The sequence below is a fragment of the Pelmatolapia mariae genome, linkage group LG4 (assembly GCF_036321145.2).
Source record: "Pelmatolapia mariae isolate MD_Pm_ZW linkage group LG4, Pm_UMD_F_2, whole genome shotgun sequence".
NCBI lineage: Eukaryota > Metazoa > Chordata > Actinopteri > Cichliformes > Cichlidae > Pelmatolapia > Pelmatolapia mariae.
The window spans coordinates 21,391,729-21,417,439 of NC_086230.1; the positions used below are offsets into that span (position 1 = coordinate 21,391,729).

Genomic DNA, 25,711 nt, shown 5'->3' on the forward strand with positions numbered 1-25,711 from the left:
ATGGTAACTGTAACGGAATATGGTTACTCATATTTTGTATTTTAAATACGTAATGGAGGTGCATGTTACTCCCCAACACTGCTTGTGAGTTTGGTCTAATCTGTAACGTCACCTGCATAAGTGTGGGGCAAAACTGGTAAAACAAGAAGTTCTTGTTCTGACATCCCGACTTGCTGCCAGGCGTTTCAGTGGGGCGTATCAGAACACTTGTGAAAGTGTTTGTTTCTAAAAAGCAGAAGAGGAAGCTTCCAGGATCATGCTTGAAGAGCTTTTTAAGTCCTCCACTTCACTTTTGCTTTTGGGGGTCATCATTGGCCTGTTGATCATTCAGATTCTTTTATCCAGCTTCAGCTCTAAAGAAAGGAGAGCGCCTCCAGGACCCAAACCTCTTCTTCTGCTCGGTAACCTGCTACAGGTTGATCTCAAGAGGCTCGACAAATCTCTCTTTGATGTGAGAAACTTTAAAAAAAATCTTAAACAATACAATTTTGTGACTTTGTTGATTTTGTCAGTGTTGTTTCGGATTATGAGTCTCGCCTATGTGCACATGAATTCTGTTTAGCTTTCTAAAAGATATGGACCAGTGTTTACAGTCTACTTTGGACTAAAGAAGGTCATAGTCATAGCAGGTTACAGGACAGTCAAACAGGCTCTGGTAAACCATGCTGAAGAGTTTGGAAACAGAGAAGTCACGCCCATCTTCTATGACTTTACCAAAGGACATGGTAAGAAAATCCTCTTTGAGTTAGTGACTTTATTTATTTTCTCATTTTCTTCTTGTTAAAAAGTCAGTTTTATCTGCTTCCAGGAATACTATTTTCCAATGGTGACTCGTGGAAGGAAATGAGGCGCTTTGCTTTAGGTACCCTGAAAGATTTTGGAATGGGCAAGAGGATTAATGAGGGAAAAATCATTGAGGAATGTCACTATCTGATCCAAGAATTTGAGCAGCATCAAGGTAACATGAGCTCTACTGAACAATTTGACAAGTTCAAACACAATCACATTGGTTAAACAAGTGACTCAATAAACAAAATACTTAGTAACCTTAGCAGAGAGCAATATAAATATACTCACGGCCATTTCATCAGGTACACTTTGCTTGTACTGTTTTAGAGCCGATTTTGGGCTCAGAAGTGGTTTAACTCATCATGGCACAGATTCAACAAGGTGCTGGAAACATTTCACAGATTTTGGTCATTAACGGGACGGCATCACTGTTGTAGATTTGCCAGCTTCACATTGTGGATTTAAATCTCACATCCCACCACATCCCAGAGGCACTCTATTGTAGTTGGATCTGTTGACTGTGAAGGGCATTTGAGTACAGGGAACTCACTGTGATGTTCAAGAAACCAGAAATGAGCTAAGCTTTGTTACGTGGTTAACCTGTTGGAAGCAGCCACCGGAAGATGGGTATATCATGCTTGTAAATTAATGGATATAGTCACCAACAATACTTGGACAAACGGTAGCAATTAAAAAAAAATGGTATTAGTGGCCCCAAAGTGTGCCATGAAAATACACCACTACACAAACCACCAGCATGATGGATCCATGCTTTCATGCAACTTACACCAAATTCCTTCCATACCATCCAAATGCCATGGCACAAATCCACACTCATTAGCCCGGGCAACATTTTTCCAGTCTCCTTTTGGTCAATTTGGGTGTGTCTGTGCAATCTGTAGCCTTAGTTTCCTGTTCTTATCTGACACCTGGTGTGCTCATCTCCCGCTGTTAGCCCATCTGCTTCAATGTTCAACATGTTGTGCATTCAGAGATGCTCTTCTGCATACCTTGTTTGCAACACGTGGCTTTGTGAGTTACCATTGCCCACCTCTTAGCAGTTTGAGCACTTTGAGAACTGTTGTTTGCTGGATATTTTCTCTTTTTTGACAATTTTTGTAAACCCTTGAGTAGGTTTTGCTGGAAAATCAGAGTAAAAACATCATCCTTCATCCTCATTCTGATGCTCATTTTGAACCTCAGCAGGTCTTCTTGACCATGTCTACATGCTTAAATAGCAGTGAGATTGTTGTGTTGACAAGCAGTTGAACAGGTGTGCCCAATAAAATGGTCAGTGAGTGGATATTAACATTATTTTGTTCAACTAACAATACATTTACATTTTTGGCTTACGATGTCTAACACTTCACAATAATCCTACTTTAGTTTTTTTTTTTTTTTTTTTTAAAGTAACCTTAACACTGAGTCAGAACAGTCAGTATGACATTAATGCTACATTATCTCAAAGTGAGCCTAAACTGAGGCATTTATAATGTGTAGCAGTTCATTATACATTTTGTATCTAATTATTATTTATAACTATTTTTTATTACAGGGAAAGCCTTCAACAATAGCCAGACAATTGTTTATGCTGCTTCAAACATTATATCAGCTATAATGTTTGGAAAGAGGTTTGAATACAAAGATCCTGTCTTCCAAGCTATGGTGGAAAGAGACAATGAGTCCATCCGTCTGACGGGATCAGCTTCCCTCCTGGTACTTATATAATTTAATGCTGACATGGAAAATCAGCACAGATATACATTTTTTCTGAAATTAGAAATTGTAACATTTTCCTTATTTTTCTGATGAATTCATTTAAATGTTAAGAAGACAAACATGTTTAATTAATAGCACAACAATGTGTAGAAAAGCATCATTACACCTCTTCAAACATAACGAAAAAGGCAAATATTCCAAAATTATCAGCATCAGGATGAATAGGTCAAAATTTGAAACCCATGTTCAAACAATAATAAGTAAATGAGGCTCAACTGGGGCTCATGATTTTCATAGTTATGTTTTCTGGCTATAATTTATTTGTATTGGTCACTCTAACAGATATACAACATAGTTCCGTGGCTGGGACCATTTCTTAAAGACTGGAGGGATTTGATGAAAAATGTTGAAGACAACAAGGCGGAGATGAAAAGGATCATAGGAAACCTTAAAGAGACTTTCGACCCTGAGATGTGCAGATGCTTTGTTGATGCATTTCTGATTCATAGGCAAAAACTGGAGGTGAGGTATCAGCGCTCACTCCACTCCTATACTGTTAATGTTGTTCATTGACAGCATTTATTCTTCTCCATATGTCGTGTTAGGAGTCTGAAATCAAGGATTCACACTATCATGATGATAACCTGCTCTACAGTGTGATAAATCTGTTTGCAGCTGGAACCGATACCACAGGAAATACACTTCAGTGGTGTCTGCTGTACATGGCCAAGTACCCTCATATCCAAGGTGCAGAAATTCCTCGCCAGGCTTGTTTCAATTTACATGAACTTAAAAAGGGTCACATATTGTCAAATTTGATTTATATTTCATTTACATGCAGACCAGGTTCTGGAAGAACTGAACAGGGTGGTTGGAAGTCGACAAGTTTGTGTCAAGGACAGAAAGAACCTGCCGTACGCTGACGCTGTTATCCATGAGTCACAAAGACTTGGCAACATTGTTCCCATGGCTATTCCTCACAGAACCAGCAGAGATGTTTCTCTTCATGGCTATTTTATCAAAGAGGTTTGCTGCTAACATTTATTCCAATTAACACAAATTAGTTTTTCTTTATTTGTTATATATTAACTTACATTTTGAACATTATGCTTTACTTCTGCTACAGGGAACTACTGTATTTCCCCTTCTCACTTCAGTCCTATACGATGAGCGTGAATGGGAGAACCCGTTTACTTTTAACCCTTCTCATTTCCTTGATCAGGAGGGTAAATTTGTCAGGAGAGATGCCTTCATGCCATTTTCTGCAGGTGCCATTAAAAAAAAATTAAACAAATATGTTATGCTTGCATATACCTAGGACCATTTTCACCTCTGTCCTTGCAGGGCGCAGGGTGTGTCTCGGAGAAAGTCTGGCCAGAATGGAGATCTTCCTGTTCTTTGCGTCGCTCCTTCAGCACTTTCGATTCACCCCCCCTCCTGGAGTTTCAGAGGATGAACTGGACCTGACACCAATTGTGGGCTTCACACTCTCTCCTTCACCTCAGAAGCTGTGTGCTGTCAGACGCCAATGAAAAAGAACCAGAAATTTTTGATAACTAGGTGTTTTTTTTTATTTTTTTAATGAAATAGCATTAGTCGACAGAGTGAAGTACCTGTAAATCAAATGCACAGTGATGGTATTCTACCTACTGACATCTACTTTAGTCTATATATCCTCCTTGATTAATCTTTTCTAATGACAAATTAAGACCAATAAAAAGACTACTGCTTTCAAAACAGTAGTCTTTTTATTGGTCTCAATCAAGGGCGTAGATTTGGTTCTGGCATTGGTGGGGACGGATGATTCAACCACGGAACCCTGCCCTGTTTCTTTTTTTTTTTTTCCTTTTTGTTTTTGCTTCTTAATAAAAAAAGAGGAGAAATATACTTGCCTACATATGCAATTCTACATGCTTTTAAACCATTTAAAAATCACAATTCATAGTTTTATATGTTAATTATATAATGTTAAATTACTATTAAACAAATGACTAAGTATTTTAGGCTTTAGTTTACTTCAGCTATATTCCATATAAATCAGGTATCATACAAAAATAAAAATAGCTTCAAATACAGTCATGACAATAAAAGAATATGACTTTAAGGACTTAACAACATTACTTCAGTTATAGTACACCAACATCTTTTATACATTAGCACTAAGGGAACACTGAATGACCTCGTGGTTTTTGTCCATAAAACTACTCATCTAAGATTACCACAAAGTAAAAGATCTCTCAGCAAAATCATGCAACAGTTTAGGCACACTGTTGCCCCGATCAAATCAGTGAGCTGGGATTTTTTATTCTAAACATGAACTACTGTTACAGCAACAGACATGGACTACTGGTGCCCCACACAACAACTCAATGTCCAGTATGTGAAGGAGCCAAATGCATGCCTTCTCCTCTTGTTAACTGAGATAAACTGCTGGCATATTTGTTTTACATCTATACTGTCCAGTCTCTCCTGGTGGACATGGCATACAGCAGCATTGTTTAATCTCATTTGAGTCATTGTTTACCTTAGCCATGTTTTTAGTCTTCTGAGACACTGAAGCTTCTTTCAGCCTCAGTACATGCGTTTTATCCTCAGATTAAAATTATTATTCTGTGCTTGATGTGCCTCACCTTTGGCCCTGGCTCTTCCCCTCTGACTGCACTAGAACATATTGCCACCTGATAAAATAACACATTGATTCGTGCCATATAAAAAGTGAGACATGTCAATTCAGATTCTTTGTCAAATATACACTAATGAATCAATTTACATCAGCAGCCTAACAACTGTCATGATAATAAATACTAGTTAATCTATAGCACCAAAACATCAGTCAGTCACCTGTGACCTCGCCTCTTCACCTCTGTCCGAGCTACAACATGGCAGAGCTGCCTCTGTCACCTGATAAATAACAGTGAGACATTCCAAATACATGCAGTCACACATGTGCTTCAAATACAGTCATGAACCAACAAGTCATCATCCAATTCCACCTGTGATCTTGTATCACCATCACTCTCTGAGCTTTGTGTTGGTTCTTCTGTCACCTGACAAATAGGACATACATGACAATAAGAATAAAATGTGTAGCTGCTTCAGTGTTTCTGTCAATTTGTGCAGATCTTGACTCATCAGTAATGTTTGTAGGGTGAGTGCATTTTTAAAACAATTTGTGCAAACTGCACTACAAGTTGAAATATTTGCAAAATCACGACTACCTCATGATATTTTGTCTCAAAAATGAACCCTATGAATATGTCAACACTATTAGGATGAAATTATTGTGTCACCAACATTTTAACGTTAAACATATAATTTTAACGGCCTCTGTAAACTAATATCCTGGCTTGCTCGAGGCTGCCGTTTTCTCTGACAGTTTCAATCAAAATTAGAAATGCTACTCTGAGACTGAGATAACTAATAGTGCTGCCTGTTGTGCAGTTAGTTTCCAAAACACGTTATTTATGGTTACATACAATTTTAGACTGATGTGGGCCAAAGCCTAGCATAGCCTGTAACGTTATTATGACGGACACATTTTATGAGTGAACTTGACTTTAAGTGACTTACAGGTTTCTTTGAAAAATACTTTCTTATATCCAGGTTCTTCCTTTTGCTGCCATCCCCCTCTCCTCCTTGCAGGTCCAGCGCAGGCTTGCCGCTGCTAAAACTAAACAGAGCTCTCTGAAAGGCACAGCCAATCACATTGGCCATATTTGTCACATGAGGTAGAGAACGTAATTTAACTCTTTCTGCACCGCTGGGTGAATGAGACGTTGACAGATCGGGTTTTTTTTTCTTCTTCTTTCTATCAGGTTTGTTTTTCTTTACTCGAAGAGATCAAATTATTGGTGGGGACAGTTCAGTAATCGCTGGATATTGGTGGGGACGTGTCCCTTCCGTCCATGCCAAATCGACGCCCTTGGTCTCAATATAGCTATGCTTATGTTTGTATTGTAAATAAATTAAATCGATGCTAACACATACACAGTATCTGTATTTAACTACTGAATTACACATACTTTGCAGAAACAGGTTATGCAGAAATGTTGCCATGGCAATATTGCTGAAAGATTGCATCAAGTCCTCTGATTTAGGCCAAAGGTTACTACACAGTTACTACACAGTTACAGAATAGCAGCCTATTATTGCTAAAATCAGCAAATTTCAGCTGGGGCCCTACCTGTGTCTGCAGAAGTTCCCCTACTGCTGTTTACTTAAATTACAGAGCCCTGACCATGGTTTTCTCGTGACTTTAACTCCAATCCAACAAGCAGAAATGAAGACCACACTAATTCCGATTTCAGACATTTAAACTGTATCAGTCCTTGTTATAGCGCTTATTTAATAACATAATAACATGTAATCCACAGACTAAAGTCTCTTTTAGTAATTCCATGAGAAATTGGACAAAATAACCTTTGGCAACCAATAATAATGCCCACTGATTTTGCTCTTTCTCCTGCACAGTCACATAATAGATATAAGCCAGGTGCTCAACAAAGTAGCAGTTTAGAATCAACAGACATGTGATGAGGAATATGTTTCTATGTTTGTGTGCCCGTGGTGCTATCAGCTTCTAGTGAACTAGAAGCTGATAGCATGCAATGGTTAACCTCAGCTAAACCCACCAAATCGCTTTCAGACACTTTCAGTTAATGACTGTTAGCTTCTGTCATGGGAGGTTGCAACAGCTGAGTGGTGCTTCAAGCTAATGCATGTAAGTCCTGCCTGCACACGTCTTCATGTCCTCATCTTTGCTACACGTTAATAAGATCTGCACATGAACTGTTCCTGAGGTTGTCCAACTAATTCATAGTTTCAGATGACTGTGAAAATAAATACGTTCATGTTATTTAAAGGCGTTAAGCGCAGGCTAAACTGTGTGGCTACAGTAGGCAATATTGTGGTAAATGTAATCTGATGTCCATGTAACTCATGATACTCAAAGAATTGTCAAGTAACTATATGGGAGAATTAGACAACAAAAAAAGATGGTGGTAGTAAGTTTTCTGGTCCCTTTGCGTGGAACCTGTCTCTTGTGGACTGTGTGGGGCATGTATGAGTTACTGCATTATGCAGTTTTTATTGCGAAACTTGTGCCTGATCATGTGTAAAACTCAATTCTTTTCCCTTAGAACCCCCCCCCCCCAAAAAAAAAACAACAAACAAACAAAAGACTCAGTAAATAGTACTGGGAACACAATGTTCCCAGTAACTAATTCACACATTTTCCTACCAAAAAACAAGTAAGAGACAGAGAGAGCTTTAGTTTAAATAAAACAACGTTTGATTCTGCTGTTAATCATCACTTTTGCACTCTGGTTACTATACTCTTAAAGGATGTGTTAAAAATGTTAAACTAGTAGCTCAGTAATTACGTGTTGGCCCTGTTGTCAGTTAAATAAGTTAACTATTGTATTTTTACTATGCAAACTGAATCAGTGTCATATCTAGTTATCAGTCTTTTTCACAATCCTGCTCTCTTTATAATTTTACCAAATCAAATATTTCATGACTGAACTAAGGCAATGCAATTAAAGTGAAATTAGATAATGAAATAAATGAAAACACACAATAATCAAAATACACATTGGAAAAATGAATAAAATTCGGCCCAGCAACCTGAAATACCAGTGGCAGGAAGCGTGAGCCTTTTGTTCAAGACAATGAGTCAAATATAGGATGCATGGCAGGCCCTGCAGTGATGGCACCCTCTGCAGGCACCGATGCTCTACAACAGGGGTGTTGAACTCCAGGCCTCAAGAGCCGGTGTCCTGCAGGTTTTAGATCTCACCCTGGGTCAAAACACCTGAATCAAATGATTAGTTCATTACCAGGCCTCTGGAGAACTTGTTGAGGAGGTAATTTATCCATTTAAATCAGCTGTGATGGATCAAGGACACACTTAAAACCTGCAAGACACCGCCCCTTGAGGCCTGGAGTTTGACACCTGTGCTCTACAAGAATCGTCGCAGCTGTATCCAAGCTGCAAACCTCAAACCCCATGCTCTGAATCTGATCCAAACAAGTTCAGATTGAGCTGACCTGAAGTGCCTGCTGATCACCGAGCATTCCCATGGCCTCCAGGGGCCGGGCCTGTGTGTGAATAGCAATAGTCTCAGTAGGCCAGGGTCTGATTGACTGTTATCCAAACAAGGCATGTCTGTGTTGTTAATGTTTAATATCGGTTGGACAATAACCATAAAGTCTATTGAAACACAAGTGTAAGGGCAGACTCCTCTTGTTTCTAGGTCAGTATGGCTGCAATGGAAGATTTTTTACTACATACTCCGAATGTAACATCTCTGCTCATTACACTTGTGATCCTACTTGTTTTCTATCTAATCTGCACCATCCTTGCTTCTGAGAGAAATTACCCTCCAGGTCCCAGGCCACTGCCACTGTTTGGCAATTTGCTACAGTTGAATCGTCAGCCGCTTCACATTGCGCTCTATGAGGTATGCAAAAAATCAAATACAGTGCTTGACAAAATTATTAGGCCACCATACAATGTAAAGATTATACTTCAACTGCTCTAAAATAACAGTATTGGCTATTACCAAAATCTTTTTTGAATGTTTTTGGAATTAAACTGATATTCCACGCTAAACTATAATTTATTATGTATTTTTTAAAGCAGATGCTAATTTACGATTATTTACTTGAATTCCTGAACAAAAAAATGTTTGTGTGGTTGAAAGTTCTCTTTGAACAATTTCTGACTTTTCCGAGGAGTCCAGTGTGCCCGCTCAAATTTAGGTATAAAAATATGAATTGAATTTGCCTAATAAATAACAATCGAATTCTAAGTTTTAAACAAGTTTTTGACAGACTTCTAAAATTAAAAAAAAATCATGACATAAAGTTGTTTTTTGGGATGCAGTGTTTGTTGGCAAAGGCAAACAGATTTATTATTAACTGCTACAATTTATTTCCACTCAGATGTGGAGAAACTTAAAAACTTGTCTCCTTGTGTTTTACTCACTTCAGCTGTCCAGGAAGTATGGCCCAGTATCCACTGTCCATTTGGGGCCCAAAAAGACAGTGGTGCTGGCAGGTTACAAGACGATCAAGCAAGCTCTGCTGAATGTTGATGCCTTTTCAGACAAAGAAATACTTCCAATTATTAGTGACTTAAAATTAACTCATGGTGGGTGGAAAAATTGTTTTTCTCTGTGTGTATTGAGGTTTCTTTTTAATATTTGCTTTGAAAAATTCTCTAGGAATTGTTTTTGCCAGTGGGGATTCATGGAGAGAGATGAGGCATTTTGCATTAACAAACTTAAAAGAGTTTGGAATGGGAAAGACGGCAATCGAAGAAAAAATCATAGAGGAGTCTGAGTGCCTGATTGAAGTATTTGAAGAAAAAAAAGGTAACACACCTTTTGACACTAACTTTTGCTAATAGCTCTCAGTTTTTACAAATCAGTCTTAAATTTGTATTCATTCATTTAAAATTATCATTTATAAAATGTACATTTGAAAACTGAATGTTTAAGACTAAAATAAATTATACAAACAAATAAAAGTATGGACCCATCAACACATTGCAGCTACAGGAACAGCTTGGCCATTGAAACTCATGCCATGTAGCTCCCAGCGCATACTTGTGCTGATGTTTGTGCCGTTAATGAGGTTTGGAACTCTGTACTTATTGAGTCAGCACAGGGCAATAACTAACATTTTTAATGATTTTTACGTACTATGTAACTCAGCACTCGCATTGTGCAACCACATTCTGTAACATTCCCCGATAGGAGCTTTGAAAGAAAAGCATCTGGACTTACACAAATTTACATTGACCCTTCCCTTTGTGCAATACCCCACACTGGGTAACAGAGGCACCAGACCCCGATTTATTTAACTAGATTTTCTCATTCAAATTAGTCATTAACCAGGGATGTTGGCCCACATTTTGCTTTTCAGCCTTGTACACTTTAACTTATTTGAACAGGTTGTTGGCTTTAAATTCAAGACAAATATGTTTATAAACAACATCGAAAACAATTTCTTAGGTTAATATATTTTGTTTATACAGTTTAATGTAATGTGATTTGTAATTCACAGCAATTAAGACAGTGTGACTGAATGGCTGCAAAATGCATGACTGCATTTATTTTGTTATTTTCATTTTACTTGTAGTCCCAACTTGGTGCCTTCATAAAATGGTAGTTATACATTCATCCCTGGTTGGAGACCTTGAGCAAACATATCAGGAAGGGCTTCTGCCAAATGTGAAGATTGTGAGTAGCTGTAAAAGGTTTTGTCACTGTCCCAAGAAGGTTACATAGTCCAAGAACAGGAAGTCAAGGTACAGGTATGAGGTGTGGGAGCCGCTCTCCCGATTACAACTCAGTGTAATTGTCATGGTCCTGGGTCGTTCATGGATTTTTTTCATGTTTGCTCCGTCCCTTAAGTTCTGTTTCTAAATAATGATCCTCAGGGTGATTCTGAGTTTATAATAAAATTTTTTGCATTTTGTACAACAAAAGGAGTGTGGAAAACAACCCTACAAAGGTCCCACGGCTCCTGACTTATCCTCGGTTCACTGCAATATAAACACCAGGCTCACAGCCACAGAACAAAAGAAAACCTAGTCAGGACAAGACAGCAGTTCCTTAAAGGACGGGCCCAAACCAGCGGTTACCATTTACTACTACAACTGACAAAGTAATACCAGGAAACAAAACGTTGATGCACTGGGAAATGTAATTATAAAAGTGTTACCTATGTGAGTCTGTTGGTGGACTAATGAGGCGGATAATCACCCTAAAGGGTGGAGAATACCTGCTCAACCTTTCCTGGACTCTGCAGGAGTTGTAACACACAAACCAAATTTGTTCCTGCATCCTGCCTTTGTAAATGTTTATTACCTGAGGCTTCTAGTTCTTACTGTGTTGGTCCTTAAATAAAAACACCTTCCTTTTTCTGTCAGGTAAAGCCTTTGACACTGCTGAGGCTGTAAGCTCTGCTGTTTCCAATATCATCTGTTCGATTGTTTATGGTAAAAGATTTGAATATGATGACCCAGAGTTCAGAGTGATGTTGAGTCGAGCTATTAGGAATACTCAACTCCTGGGCTCTGCTTCAGTGCAGGTATGATAACAATCAGACAGAAACAGTTCTTCACAACCTCACTCCCCTGTCACTTGTCAGGTTGTTTTGCTGCTTACTGCTACTTACTACTACTCCTTTACATGTTTGTAATTATTTGTCTTTTTGTTTTTTTTGTCTTCTGTTTGCCTTGGTGACTGCTGACCTCATGAGCCTGATTAACCTTTGATTAAAAATGTAGATTTTAGGCCTTGCTCTTGTCTCCTGTGTTCTAAGTTCAGTAGATCAGCATTACTATTTATCTTTAGTCAAAATGCAGTTTTTAGTGTAAATTCAGAATGTTAAAAGAAGACATTAAGACCAATAGCATTCAGTCATTACAAAATATCTGCAAAATCATAACCATGTCATCCATGCCCTGCCATGAACCAGATTTCAGGTTCTCTTATCTAAATCGAAGACTAATAGCAACAGGATATCATGTCCAGTTATGCAGTTTTCTATAATTAAACATATAAATACAATGTATTTGTTAAACTGGTAATGTGTGGTGAATCTAACTTTCTTGTTTGTTCAACAGTTATATAACTACTTTCCTATGCTGTTCAGTTGGGTTAAAGCCCGCAAAGAGCTGATAGAGAACGCCTTTGCTAATAGAAGACAAATAGCAGCACTGATCAAAGGTTTAGAGGACACCCTTGATCCACAGATGTGCAGAGGTTTGGTGGATTCATTTCTCGCTCGGAAGATTCAGCTTGAGGTAAGACCTAAATTTGATTAAATACCTTTCCAAAGGAATCTTATTATTGAGACACAATTCTTCCCTTTTTTCTACTTGTAAGGCATCTGGAAATATAGATAAAAATATAAGTTCTCACTATCACGAAGACAACCTACTGATTACTGTTGTCAACCTATTTACTGCTGGCTCAGAAACTACATCTACTACTATAAGATATGGCTTAATGTTCATGGCCAAGTACCCTGAAATACAAGGTAAGAAATATAATACACTTATTTACTGGTGATGCTTCATTCACCAGACGTCTGGGCAATGTGGAAATGAAACAAAGGCATTTTAGGTGAAAAGAAAGCAAAATCAAAACTTTTTCATAAAATTTAGACCGGGTTATGCAGCTTTTTCTAACATGGAAGGAAAAGATGGTGAGAAAAACCTACGTCAAAGAAAAGGCAAACATAAGAAATTATTTAGAACAAAAATACAATCATACCATAGGCAAATAGCCATTGTCTAGTAACCCAGAATGCTGTCAAACTGGCTCTCTGGCAATACTCATCATTTCCACTCCCTGGTCTATTTACTTATTAGATTACTACCTACTACTGGGTAAGAATAAGATGGTGGCAGGAAGTGTGGCAGATAAAGAAGGGTGGAAAAAATAATACCAAACACAAAACCAATAACAAACACAGTAGACTTGCCACGGCTCCACCGGGAAGGAGGAGTTCACCGTATTTTGTGAAGATATATTGGCAATCAAGAAGTTGAAGCATATAAAACATAATCAAATGTTTCTCTTTTCAAGTATGTTCTTCATTTTATGTATGAAAGAACTGAATCCTATGACTTCCAAAAACTTATACAATGGCAATTGGATATAATTTGTCCAAAATCTGAATTTTTGTTTGACTACTAGTCATTGCTATTCTGACTAACATAGGTTTGCTAGATGTCCCTTTTACTTAGCTCCAGCAGTATGCAGGATACTGCAAAATTAACATGAATTCAAACCTAACAACAAATTAATAAATTGCTCTTAAATAGAAAAATTTGTGTAACAACACTACTACAGTTTTAATCATTATTTGGTTTGTTTTTTGTTCTTTTTGTAGACAAAGTCCATGAGGAACTGGATCAGGTAGTAGGAAATCGCCAGGTCCGAGTGGGAGACAGAAAGAGCCTGCCATTCACTGATGCTGTCATCCATGAAATACAAAGAGTGATTAATACTACACCTTTTATTACACGTTGCGTTTCACAAGATGTCACCTTTCAGTCCTACTTCATTAAGAAGGTAAAACAAAAGTTAAACAGTCCCAGTTCTGAACCGATTAGTGACACTGTACACGTCTATATTTTTATTTTTAAAAAGTGACACACAAGTGCAGAACAAACAGCATCAAGAGTAACATGAAACTAACACATTGGGCTGTATGGGACCCTCATCGTAAGGGCGATCGTGGCTCAAAGAGTTGGCAGTTCGTCTTGTAACCGGAAGGTTGCCGGTTCGAGCCCCGGCTCAGACGGTCTCGGTCGTTGTGTCCTTGGGCAAGACACTTCACCTACTGGTGTTGGCCAGAGGGGCCGATGGCGCGATATGGCAGCCTCGCTTCTGTCAGTCTGCCCCAGGGCAGCTGTGGCTACAACTGTAGCTTGCCTCCACCACTGTGTGAATGTGAGAGTGAATGAATAGTGGAATTGTAAAGTGCTTTGAGGGCCCCGAAAAGCACTATATAAATGCAATCTATTATTATCATTAGAACTACCCTATAGGTTATTTATTTTTTTATTTAACAACAAATGTGCTGAAATAAACAGTTACAATAAAAAAACAATAAGGAATGAGTATATTGTATAACATTACTGCACAAAAGATACAAAAGGAACACAGGGGGAGGTTACAATAACAAGAAAACCCCCCAAAATGGGATGGGACAAATGCAACTTTCTATAAATGTTAAAAAAAAATCCATGTAAAATGTACAACAAGCAATTAAACTTATCCATATTTAGGGAACCCCAGTGATTGGTCTGCTTTCATCAGCTCACTGGGATGAGAATAACTGGGAAAAGAGTTCCACTTTCAATCCAGCCCATTTCCTGGATGAGAAAGGCAATTTTAGAAGGAGAGAGGCTTTTATCCCATTCTCTGTAGGTAAGTGTGTGGGTTTTTTTTTTTTGTTTTTTTTTTTTTGTAAACACAAAGAAATATTAGCCAGATCTAACACATTAAGATGGCTTAACAGTTTGTGATTCCCTGATTTCTTGCAGGGACGAGGGTTTGTGCTGGAGAGAGTCTGGCCAAGATGGAGCTTTTCCTTTTCTTTGCCTCCCTCCTCCAGCGCTTTCGATTCACTCCCCCACCTGGAATGACTGGAGATGACCTGGATCTGACACCAGTTGTAGGCTTCACCCTCACCCCTTTACCTCATAAGCTCTGTGCCATGAGCAGAGTTTGAAGATTAAAAGTGTAGAACTGACAAATGGTATTTTTCTTTAACCATTTTGGTTACACAAAACCACAAAGAACAAGCTGTAGGAGTTTGATCTGCTTGTTCTTATGAAAGGGTATTGTTGTCATTGTTAAAGCCTTAACCCTGATTAAAACCATGTTTGACACTGTTTTTAAACACACCTATGATAAATCCCTTGAGTGGAGTTTTTAAAATTTGGCTACAAACACTATGAAATCAAGGATGAATAATTCGATTTTGGTGGTCTAAAGCCATTGTAACCTCACGAAACATTTTTGGCAATATATCAAGAATTCATTTAAGAAGCAAGGATATTTATATTATCCCTAAAGGACAATTTGTTTTTCAGACAGCAGAAATCACACAACCATCAAGCAAATGCAATAAATGTACAAAAAAGCAGGAATAAGAACACAGCATGGTATTCAAAATACCAGTCGCAGCAGGGACATTGACTTTTTCAGTGTATTTGTCCTGGATGTTGCACATACAATGTTTGCAGTTAGGACAGATTTACATTGCTTCCACCTAACTTCAAAATCCTAATCTTATGCATACAGCTCAGAAAGGTCATTCAGGGTCATACCTACAATTCTGCAATATCTAGACAGATGGCGCGAGCGAGCAAATGGAAGCATATGTACAATATTTGGTTAATTTGACACATTTTATTGCATCTATTTCTACTTTCTTTTAATTTTTCTCTCTTAGCTTTTCAGGTTGACCTTTTTTTTTCCATGTGTATCAATCAATTCTTCCACACTGAACTCTGTTCAACAAGATATGTGAGCGCACGGTGAAGGTAGTGGAGGGGCCCATATTTGCATTGGCCCAGCAGGCAAATGCCAGATTACCAGCCCTGGGTTCAGTGACCCTGTACTAGCTGATCAGAGATAATAGTGCCACTCCCCTCAGCTGAGCTGTAATGGTGGCTAGCTATATCTAGATGCCATAGGGCGAGAGGCAGGGTACGCCCTGTACAGAGAGAGATTTACGCTCACATTCGCACCTACGGTCTCGACCAGCTGGCAGATTAGAACCCAGGACCTTATTACTGTGAGGCAACAGTACTAGTCACTGTGCTGCATCCATACCTTACCATTGTGGACAAATGACTCCATTTTTGTCTCATCTGATCCTAAAGCCTTTCTCCAGTAGACATTTGGCTTGTCCATGTGGGCAGCTGTAAATTTCAGTCGAGGTGGAAGGTGTTGTTAGGGACCGGGGGCTTTTTTTTGTTGGTTGGCACACTCTCAGTACATGGCAATATAAAACCCACTTCACTGTGGACGGTGAAACTGCCATTCCAGCAGTTTCCACTTAATAGCAGGCTTGAGCCATTGTAGTTTTTAGACATCCTAACCAATTTCCTCTCATGTGGAGAGTGACAGTTTGAGTATTCTTTCACTCTGGCAAAGTGGTTACACATCTGAATAACTTAGATACAGTTATTTAAACTGATGATCTTGGAATCTGCATCTATCTATCTAAAAAAACCAAACTACCAGTTGTAGTGAAACATGATCACTAGCAAGAAGTTAATAGGAGTTAAGTTAAAAGACATTGTGAATGTAGCATGTGCACGTTTGGCCCTGTGTGGATTAGAGAAAATCCAAGATAAATTCAAACTGCAACCAATTCTTGATTTTTTTTTTAAGTCATTAAAGATGTATGCATTACAATCATTCCACCCTGAAAAAAAAAACACTTCAAAGAAATCATTAAAAGCCCAATTACTACCCATTTATGCCCATGATGACCACAACAGTATACAGCTTGTATGGCTAAAAGCACCTGATTTTCTTCTGTAAAAAAAAAACAAAAAAAAACAGTTTTACAGAAAGAAACATAACCAGTAACTTTTTTAGCATAACAGTGAAAGTGTTGTCTTCTTCCTTTATATTCAAAATAAGGCAGACACCCAAAACTCATCACCAATCTAGATGGATAAATGCAAATACCACAGAAAAAAAATATACACACATCTGATTTTGTCCTGAATCGTCCCTTGTAAGAATCAAGTTTTTTTTTGTTTTGTTTTTTTTTGTTTAAGCATTCTCAGTTTCATATGTTAGCTTGTCATCTCTAAAATAGTGAAATGGAAGCATGCTTTGGATCATTATAAGGTCCTTATGTTTTATAATCAGTTTGCCCATATGTATGAAAATTAACAGTTGATAATGCCAGTCATGGTGATATAAGATAAACATGTCATTTAAAATGTGAGAATTATTTAATCGTTGCCTGTGGCAAATACAAATTACAATATTTACTAAAAATTGTAATCAATGTATCCTATTGCTGATTGTACCCTCTCCCTTTGGAAATAAATAAATAAAAATTGCTACACTGTTTATTGTTATATTTGAAAACATGTTCATAATGCTACAGTCACTCTAAAAAAGTACATCAAAGCCCTTGTGGTCCTAAAACAGTGTGTGGAATCTAAAGCCATCTATGGTCCTTCCACTTTGATAATATTGATCTGCTGATCCTGTGAAGAGTGGTCAGAGTTCAGCACTGGTTGAGTGGAAACGCTGCAGTCCTGGAAAGTCCTTGTTGAGCAGCTGCTTTGGAATTCTGATGTTTTACTCTCCAATGCCCTGAAAGTCTGAGGATGTGACTGTATGCTGTATGTGGAGACATATGATTGCGTGTAGGGAGGCATGAGCGCTTGACTGGTTTGCTGAATATATGCAGCTGAATAAGGTTGTGTTTGAGAAGGGGTGTGAGTAACAGGAAGGCTTTCAGCATTGCTACATGCTGGAAACCCATTCATGGTTGTAGGACTGAGTCCCGGCAATTTAAAGGCCTCCACATTTTCTAAACCTTCTAAAGAGCTGTAGCTAGGCTGGGTTTGGCTACACTGAGTGTAAGTGCCTTGACTAAAACTGAAGGTGTCTTGGTTAAACGAGGTAGAGGCAGAAGCTGCTGCCAAAGCAGAGGGTGAAGGAGTCTTGTTTTGCTGCTTTTGAACACTGCTACCATGACCCATTTTGGTTGCAATGGTCTGTAGAGTGTTGAGGATCTGCTTCTGAATTTGGGTCTGCTGCGACTGCTCCCTCTCCAGACGGCACTGCTGCTCTACAAGCATCTTCACTGCCAGGCCCAAGCTGCGCACTTCAGAGCCCAAACTCTGAATCTGATCCTGGAAACCGCTTCTGACTCCAGCGTCCTGGGCTGCCTGCTGTGGACTCGGGTTCCCTTCAGTACGAGGAGCACCCTGACTCCCAGGGGCCTGTATGCGGATAACAGCGCCCCCGGGAGACGCAGATGTTAAAGGTGCTTGTGGCCGGTTAGAAAGACGAATCCCAACTCGAGGAGGAGGATGAGGGGGAGGAGGAAGGGAACGAACAGATAGCCCTGGTCTCTGGGTGAGAGAACGTCTAGGAGCGCTGATACTTCCAGGCTGATTCCCTGTAACAGTCTGTGTAACATTGAAAACATTTAATTTAAAATGGTGTTCATATTGCAGTCGTACTAACAAAAAGCTCAACAACAGACAGTGTTTGTATGGCCAGACTCCCATCAGGTGACAGCTAAAATTGTGTAAGGACAAATAAAGCCTATGATTTAACAGGTACTCTCTGATGGTGATAAACTCACATCTTTGTTTAGTAAAAGGGATTAAAAAGCTAAGTGTTAGCTAAAGCTAAATGTATCTCACCTTTTCAGTGGTCAGATCGTAGGTTTCAGGTGGTTGTGGCACAGCATTCCTCATGTCAGCGCCCTGGACACTTGACGGATCTCTCCTTAACAATGACGCCACTGTTGAAAACTGGTGAAAAACAACGTATGAAAGACTGAATAATATTTGGAGGCTAGTTTATGGTAAATTACACAGATTCCATGCACCTGAAGACAGTAAATATAAATGCTACAACTGGGATTATGACAAGTACACTAATGCTTAGGTACCTTCAATCTGTGTGACAATGCTTTATCCAAAAGTCTCTTTCGAGCTGCCAGCATTGAACTAGTGGCTGGAGAAGGTGTGACTCTCCGCCTCACTGCTGGCGTGGAAGTCATAGCACTGGTTTCTGACCTTGGTAGAGTGGACTGGGGAGCTCTTTGTTGGCTCTGCTGTGCGAGTGACGTGACACTGACAATCTGGATATCATTTTCATCCTTATGTTCTTCAGGTTGCTGTTCTTTCCTGTTGCCTCCACTGGTTTCCCCGGAGGAAGAGCCCTCTGAGCTGGTGGGAGTCTGTTTAGCAAAGTCAGCAGCAGCTGCAAAGCCAAGACGTTGAGATGAATCCCGCAATAGATTTCGGATTTGAATGTTACTCCAGCTCTGCTGTACTGCTCCAGTTTGAGCTTGCACCTGTGCTGGTGATGTGCTACTTCCAGGCTCTACAGGTCTCACCCTCCCTGGCGGCCTCCCCTGGAACTCTCTCAGGAACAAGTAGATGGCCTGAGCGGAAACCTTAATGTTCTCCAGCTCCAGCACAGCTTTGATTTTACGGAAACTCAGGCCCGCCTTTCGCAGCTCTACCACTTTGTGCTTTGCAGCATCATCGAGCCGGCCCATGGTGAATTCACCTGTTCTGACCTGTCATAAAAAAAGTAAAATTTAGAGTATGTTTAATAATATTATTATCAATAATTATATGTTTAATAATAAAGAAAAGTGGGATCTCTGTAAAAATGTTAGAGGTGTAGGGTAATAGCAGCCTTGGCAATAGCTTTGAAATAAAAAAAACAAACTAAAAATCCACATACAGTGAAACTTTTTCATAGCACACATGTAATACACATATGATCTAAAAGAGGCCACCCAAACACGTGAGATATCAGTGGAAAGCCCAGGATGTCCTCTATTTAATACATTAGGAATTAGGACTTAGTAGGGTAGCTCAAATAAGTCAAAAGACATAGACCAAAAAACAAATGTCCATTATAGAGGAGGATATATGATTACCTCACCATCTCAGATACTTTTAATGTCATTATGATGAATTCTTCCTGCCATGATAATCTAGTATTATGAGAACCCTAATATCTATCTATCTATCTATCTATATATATAAATACACACACACACATATATATACATATATATATGGAGAGAGAGTGACTGTCATAACAAAAACATTAACTTACTGGCTAAACAGAGGAAACTGAAAACACTGCCATTACATTATCATATAAATATGAAATACAACCAACTACAGATCCAGCGCATAAAAAACAGTTTTTTTAAATTTCTTCTTTTTGTAAGTTCTTCTACGAACAAGGCTGTGTGCTTTTTAAATTTAATTAAAATTTCCTCAAGAAGAAAAACATATTAGTGTAGGATCATTTTTTTTTAAAGGGCATTTTATTGCTGAGTGAGAAGGAAGGTAGTGCTGCACAGTAACTCCGTGTTAGCTGCGCGGGGTAACCGCCTCAGCTAGCACAGTATCCTTAGAAAGTGATGCACTCACTTGATCTAGAAGAAGGAAGCTCGATCGATGTTTCCTGTTCGGTTATTTCATTTCACGCAGCTCGACGAAACAACAAGGTTTTTCCACGAGTGCGCTGGGTCGCACACGCGCTCACTTACAAACTCACATTTTGTCGTCAAAAAATGTAAAATAAACAAATGAGTTGTAAGTGGCGCTCAGGTGGTCACGTAACTTCCGCTTATCGTCATCATCGTGCGACGTTTTCTCGGGCCGCAAGTGGTCGAACTGCGCCTAGCTCCTTTGGAAAACATGTAAGTTTAACCTTTTATTTATCTTCAGTTGAGCTTTTTTTTAAACCCGAAAACGTATTTAGGCTTATGCGGAAAATTATGCGACATTTTCTAATCGCAGTTGAGGTCGATTTTGGGTGAAACAGCAGCTCGTGCGTTGCCTTCTCCTTGTTTGAATGAAATTCAATGGCGGCGCGTTCGTGCTCAAGATGTTAGATGTGAAGTCAACTAGTTTACTTTAATGATTATTTTCCCTTGATAAACAATGTTCTTATGGGAATTTTACTATAAAAATCTAATAAGAAGACAAATAATTCTAAAACTATTTAAATAATTTCCAGTAATTTCTGTTTGTTAGAGGCAAGAGGCTTTGTTCTATATATATATTGGAGATTTTTTTCACCCCACAACATTTTGCTTACATCATAATAATTTAATCCTGCACGTGACAAATACCTACCAGATTATAAAAACGTAGAGGAAGTGATGGTGGATGAGTTTAAAACCCCGGGGTCAACAAAATTAGACAGGCCAGGCTGAAATTGTTTAGACATATGCAGGAGGAAAAGAGTAAGACCATAAAGAATGTTCATAGATGTAATGAAGGAGAACATGTAGAAGGTAAGAGCAGAAATAAGAAAGCTCAAATGAAATAAATAGGTATATTAAACATGCAAACACAGAACCTGAATGACTCTGATGGTAGTAATATAACATTAACCTGCATTAACCTTAAAACATTCAAGAAAAGAAGACATCCATAGACACCAAGCATTTAAAGGTTCCAATATCAGACCAGTTATTACTTAGATGTATAGGGAGAATTAAATTCCATACTTGTTAATGAAAAATAAATGGACACAGAAGTGGCAGCACAGAGGTGCAGTGGTTAGCACTGTTACTTCAAAGCAATAAAGTCCTGCCATTGAATGCGCTGGCTGGGGCCTTTCTGTGTGAAGTTAGCATGTTCTCTCCCCGTGTCTGAGTGGGTTCCTCCCACAGCCAAAAAACATGCAGTTAGTGTGTTACTGCAGTTAGGTTAATTGCAGGAAGGCGTTTTCTTGCATCCATGGCCGATGTTTCTAAATCGGCCATAGATGTGAATGTATGTGAGTGAGTGTCTGTCTCTGCCCTGTGATAGGCTGTCTAGGTACCCTGGCTTTTGGCCTGTAACAGCTGGTATAGGCTTGAGCAGTTGGTGAAAAAAATTAAAGCTTGTAGAGAAAATGGGTGAAATTAATAAAGATTTAAACATATCAAAAGGATGTTCTAATTCTAGATCAAGAGATTTGAGGCTGCTGCTCGTCCTGAATTGTTCGAGTATTGTAAGTTTAGAAAAACTTGTATTATTTCCTCAGTGCAGTTAATTGTTATTTTGTTCTGAAACAGTAACTACCTAACAGAAAACATATGACCTAAAATACAATTATTTTATCTGTGAAAAAAAGCTTTTATCTTTAGAATTATGAAATATGTTTAGCTATTTTCTGTCATATTTTTTTTACTAAATGCTTAATTGAAAAGTTATTTATTTGCAATGAAAATAATCTTAAGTGGCAAACTTTGTGCTATCCATAATGTAAACATATCAAAGTAACAGTGGCTTTCCTCTCATCTAAGGGCACCCTCACCTACAAAGCGGAAGGAGGACGAAAAAACAAAAGACAGAGGCAAAGAAAAGCCGGGAACAAAGGAAGGAGAGAAGGAGAGAGGACGAGAGAAAGCAAGGAAACGCCGCAGCGCATCCACTGGCAGCAGCAGCAGCAGGTTTGCCCTCTTTTAATGGAATCCTTTATCCCAGCGTTGAAAATAAAAATCTGTCCTCTTTCCTCATATATTTCTCTTTTTTATTGATTGTCACCAGATCTAGCTCTTCTTCGAGCAGCAGTTCTGGTTCCAGCTCAGGTTCTTCAAGCGGATCCAGCTCGTCTGGTTCCAGCCGCTCCGGCTCTTCTAGCTCCCGATCCTCTTCGTCTTCCAGCTCCTCGGGTTCTCCGAGCCCCAGCCGCAGACGCCACGATAACCGTCGCCGCTCCCGCTCTGTGTAAGTCTCGTCATCTAATGCAACTGCTTGGTAATTGTGCACAATGATGTGTTGTATGTTCTATTGTTTGAGTCTTGATAAGGTTATTTAGTGTTTTGCTTGTGATTTTCCAGCTCTAAAACACAAAAGACCAGAGATGACAAGGAACGCCGGAAAAGAAGCCCAACACCCAAACCAACTAAAGTTTACTTAGGGCGACTCACCAGGAATGTCACCAAGGTTGGTTTTTATAGCAAAAGAGAGACCTGAGGACCACTCACACTGGAGGGGAAAACAGGCGATGACACAGTATGCAACTGAGGGTTGAAATTACATTAAATTAAATTTATTTAGCACCAAATTACAACTACAGTTGGCTCAAGGCACTTTATATTATAAGGTAAAGACCTAACAATAATAGATAGAAAACCCCAATAATTAGACGACCCCCTGTATATTGATATATAGAGGGGGTATATTGATATCAGTATAAATATACTGATATATTGTGTTGGCGTTTGACATAAATGGAGACAGAGGAAACGTCCTTCAAGCATGTTATTGCTGTTGGGATTAAATAATTTGTCCACCAGAGGGCACACTGCAACTTTCCTGTTGGCAACACATCAACCAGGTGATCTAGAGTCCATTAGAGTGTAAACAGGCGACCGACAACTTGTAACAGTAAAACACATTTGTGACTGCACTTTTCTTAGTAAGGATTTTAAATCACCAAATATCAGTACTGATCTGACAAATCATACATCGGTTGGGCTTTAAAGCTATGGCAACATGTTATTACTGATTTTTCTACATTCCTCTATAATACCAGCTGCACACCAGTACAGTACTTTAGCTTAACTGACAGATAGTTGCCTAAAAGTGAAATTTAGGTGTTTTGGGGCGTCACTTATTAGTGACAAAATTCCTGATGTAAAAATCAGAAAACTAAGTGTGTATGTCACAGCTGTCAGATTGTTCCTGGTAAAAGCGTCTCATCTTTTACTGCCCTTTTCAGCTTTTTTCTCTAACAAGGTTTAGTTTTTAAAAAAAATTTATTTGACTGTTTATTTCCCCTAGGCTTCTCTGGGTTTCTTCTTCACTGGCTTTTTCCCCCACTTGATATTTATATGTCACTCTGCATTTAGTAATTAGTTTTTATTAAATAACTGCTCTCCTCCACAGCATGTTTTTGTACTGTCTTCCTCCCCTCACCCCCAACTGGTTTTGGCAGATGTCTGTCTTTCCCTGAGCTTAGTTCTGCCATAGGTTTCTTCCTGTTAAAAGGTTTTTCTTTCCCGCTGTCACCAAAGTGCTTGCTCATAGGTGGTAATCCTATTTCTCTAAAGTTTAATAACGTCTTTACCTTGCAGTATAAAGCACCTTAAGGCATCTGTTGTTGTGATTTAGTGCTATGTAAATAAGAATAGAATAGAATTCAACTTTATTGTCATTGCACATGTCACAAGTACAAGGCAACAAAATGCAGTTTGCATCCATCCAGAAACTGCTTTAGCCATAATATAGATATATTACAAAAATGGAATTGAAAATAAAAACTTTCCCTGCATAATGTAATTATTTTAATTTAAATTTTATATTTTTAAAACACAAATGTTTTTTAAACTAACAGCTATGTCTTTGTTTAACAGGAACATATCCAGGAAATCTTTTCTACTTATGGGACAATCAAAGCAGTCGACATGCCAATGGACAGACTCCACCCGCACCTGCACAGGGGCTGTGCTTATGTGGAGTTTGAGACCCCCGAGGAGGCCCAGAAGGCACTCAAACACATGGACGGAGGTATGTGGGTAGTTCTGTGACTTCGTCATGGAAGATTAATCTAGACAGACTTGCGTTCGTGTTGGGTAACTCTTTGTTGACTCTTACGAATAGGTCAGATTGATGGACAGGAAATCACCGCTTGTGCTGTGCTGCCTCAGCGAGTCCGCCCTCCACCCCGTAGACCATCTCCACCCCGCAGAATGCCCCCGCCACCACCTATGTGGCGTCGCAGCCCACCGCGCATGAGGAGAAGGTACTATGAATGATTCGACCAGTTACTGTTTCCATTCGTGTTTGACATTTGTGTTTTTTATTAGGCCTACTTGCCCTCCTACACTTACTTATTGATTTATCTTTTTCATCTTGCAGGTCCCGCTCCCCAAGGAGGCGATCGCCAGCACGCCGCCGCTCTCGCTCCAGATCTCCCGGTCGCAGGCGTCACCGCTCTCGTTCCAGCTCCAACTCCTCTCGATAGACGGGTTTTCGTACTGTACGCGATCTCTCATGGTGCCGAATCGGCTTCATTTCTTGATTCCTCAGTATTCATGTGGGCTCAACAGAATTCACTCATCTGCATTGTAGCCAACATGGACATTTCTTTAATAGTGCTCTTTGTGCAACATTTTTTTTCTCCATGTTTTGTATAAGTTTATTTTGGAAAGCTAGACCAGTATGTGTCTTTTTAGGCTGAGCTTGCTCTGCATACAGATCTACCAGTCTTCGAGTGTGTCTTCTTTTTACCTTGTCTTGAATTTTTAGACATTTTGAAAAATAAAACTTTAACAATGTGAAAGGCCTTACCTCATTAATATTTAATATGTGCGCCATACTGTTATTGACCATTTCCTAATGGTTCCTGTTTTAAGAGCACAGGCATTACAACCACAGGAAAGGAGAAAGGGACAAGGAAAAAGAGGACTTTGCTGACATTCGGGGTGTGGTGGAATAATCCGTTTTGCTTAGGAAGGTTCCTGCCTGAGTGACATCACCCAGAAGCATCTATGTGACAACATTATAAAGTCAAAATTTCTAAATGCTGAGGAAACTTTCCTCATTACTTCCTTTATTACCTCCTTTCAGCATATTATTCCTGGTATAGTTGGATGGGTTTGTAAAAATAGGCTCCTTCTTCACATTTCCCTTTTCCCATGAAATTTTCTATCACGATTATAGTAAATTTCATGCAGTCTTAATTTTCTTTAACAGGAAATGGTGGGGTGAAACGAATTTTATTAATGAGGATGTCCAGTTAACTGTGCCAGTGAGTCAGCTTACAAAGTACCTCTGTACAGTCTAATGGAACAGATCTAAAAGAAATGCAGTTATTATACACATTAAAATCAGTTTGTCCCTAGCATATTTAAATTAATCAAACCTTGATCTAAATTGTTCTTTTTTGTGTGACTGTGCCTGCCAAGTTGGTTAGTAGATTTGAATGAC

General features: G+C 39.0%; 3 protein-coding genes across 5 annotated transcripts; 2 read left to right on the forward strand and 1 right to left on the reverse strand.

Annotated features, from left to right (window-relative positions):
• On the forward strand, positions 1–14,974 carry LOC134626243 (cytochrome P450 2K1-like). 3 transcript variants are annotated; one of them, XM_063471874.1, is made up of 14 exons: positions 257–451; positions 563–725; positions 809–958; positions 2,345–2,505; positions 2,851–3,031; positions 8,803–8,969; positions 9,502–9,661; positions 9,735–9,884; positions 11,447–11,607; positions 12,146–12,325; positions 12,408–12,561; positions 13,420–13,601; positions 14,321–14,462; positions 14,579–14,974. In XM_063471874.1, the coding sequence occupies exons 1-14, from the start codon at positions 257–259 to the stop codon at positions 14,764–14,766; spliced, it is 2,334 nt and encodes a 777-aa protein (XP_063327944.1). In that variant the 3' UTR covers positions 14,767–14,974. The 3 variants fall into 3 exon arrangements, with proteins under 3 accessions (XP_063327945.1, XP_063327944.1, XP_063327946.1); XM_063471875.1 differs by lacking the exons at positions 8,803–8,969; positions 9,502–9,661; positions 9,735–9,884; ... (4 more) ...; positions 14,321–14,462; positions 14,579–14,974 and adding exons at positions 1–36; positions 3,114–3,255; positions 3,350–3,534; positions 3,635–3,776; positions 3,853–4,040 and having other exon boundaries at positions 269–451; positions 2,851–3,030; XM_063471876.1 differs by lacking the exons at positions 8,803–8,969; positions 9,502–9,661; positions 9,735–9,884; ... (4 more) ...; positions 14,321–14,462; positions 14,579–14,974 and adding exons at positions 3,114–3,255; positions 3,350–3,534; positions 3,635–3,776; positions 3,853–4,040 and having other exon boundaries at positions 2,851–3,030.
• Positions 14,975–15,110: 136 nt separating this feature from the next.
• On the reverse strand, positions 15,111–20,391 carry LOC134626244 (uncharacterized). Its single transcript, XM_063471877.1, has 4 exons — positions 20,210–20,391; positions 18,700–19,335; positions 18,449–18,559; positions 15,111–18,208 (listed from the first exon to the last, which is right to left on the reverse strand). The coding sequence occupies exons 2-4, from the start codon at positions 19,312–19,314 to the stop codon at positions 17,237–17,239; spliced, it is 1,698 nt and encodes a 565-aa protein (XP_063327947.1). The 5' UTR covers positions 19,315–19,335; positions 20,210–20,391; the 3' UTR covers positions 15,111–17,236.
• LOC134626247 (RNA-binding protein with serine-rich domain 1-like) lies at positions 20,384–25,043 on the forward strand. The gene is made up of 7 exons (XM_063471881.1): positions 20,384–20,481; positions 22,081–22,227; positions 22,325–22,504; positions 22,618–22,723; positions 24,136–24,289; positions 24,383–24,524; positions 24,641–25,043. Coding segments are annotated over exons 1-7 (837 nt in total). The 5' UTR covers positions 20,384–20,479; the 3' UTR covers positions 24,747–25,043.
• The last annotated feature ends 668 nt before the right edge of the window (positions 25,044–25,711 follow it).

What these genes read in the sequence shown, in the direction of transcription:
- LOC134626243 (XM_063471874.1), top strand. Translation starts at nt 257, where the DNA reads ATGCTTGAAGAGCTTTTTAAGTCCTCCACTTCACTTTTGCTTTTGGGG. An exon ending in TCATAGGCAAAAACTGGAGG is followed by an intron (nt 3,032 to 8,802) that starts TGAGGTATCAGC and finishes TACTACATACTC; the next exon opens with CGAATGTAACATCTCTGCTC. An exon ending in AGTATTTGAAGAAAAAAAAG is followed by an intron (nt 9,885 to 11,446) that starts GTAACACACCTT and finishes TTTTTCTGTCAG; the next exon opens with GTAAAGCCTTTGACACTGCT.
- LOC134626244 (XM_063471877.1), bottom strand. Translation starts at nt 19,314, where the DNA reads ATGGGCCGGCTCGATGATGCTGCAAAGCACAAAGTGGTAGAGCTGCGA. An exon ending in CATTGTCACACAGATTGAAG is followed by an intron (nt 18,560 to 18,699) that starts GTACCTAAGCAT and finishes GTTTTTCACCAG; the next exon opens with TTTTCAACAGTGGCGTCATT. An exon ending in ACGATCTGACCACTGAAAAG is followed by an intron (nt 18,209 to 18,448) that starts GTGAGATACATT and finishes AATGTTACACAG; the next exon opens with ACTGTTACAGGGAATCAGCC.
- LOC134626247 (XM_063471881.1), top strand. An exon ending in ACTGGCAGCAGCAGCAGCAG is followed by an intron (nt 22,228 to 22,324) that starts GTTTGCCCTCTT and finishes GATTGTCACCAG; the next exon opens with ATCTAGCTCTTCTTCGAGCA. An exon ending in CGTCGCCGCTCCCGCTCTGT is followed by an intron (nt 22,505 to 22,617) that starts GTAAGTCTCGTC and finishes GTGATTTTCCAG; the next exon opens with CTCTAAAACACAAAAGACCA.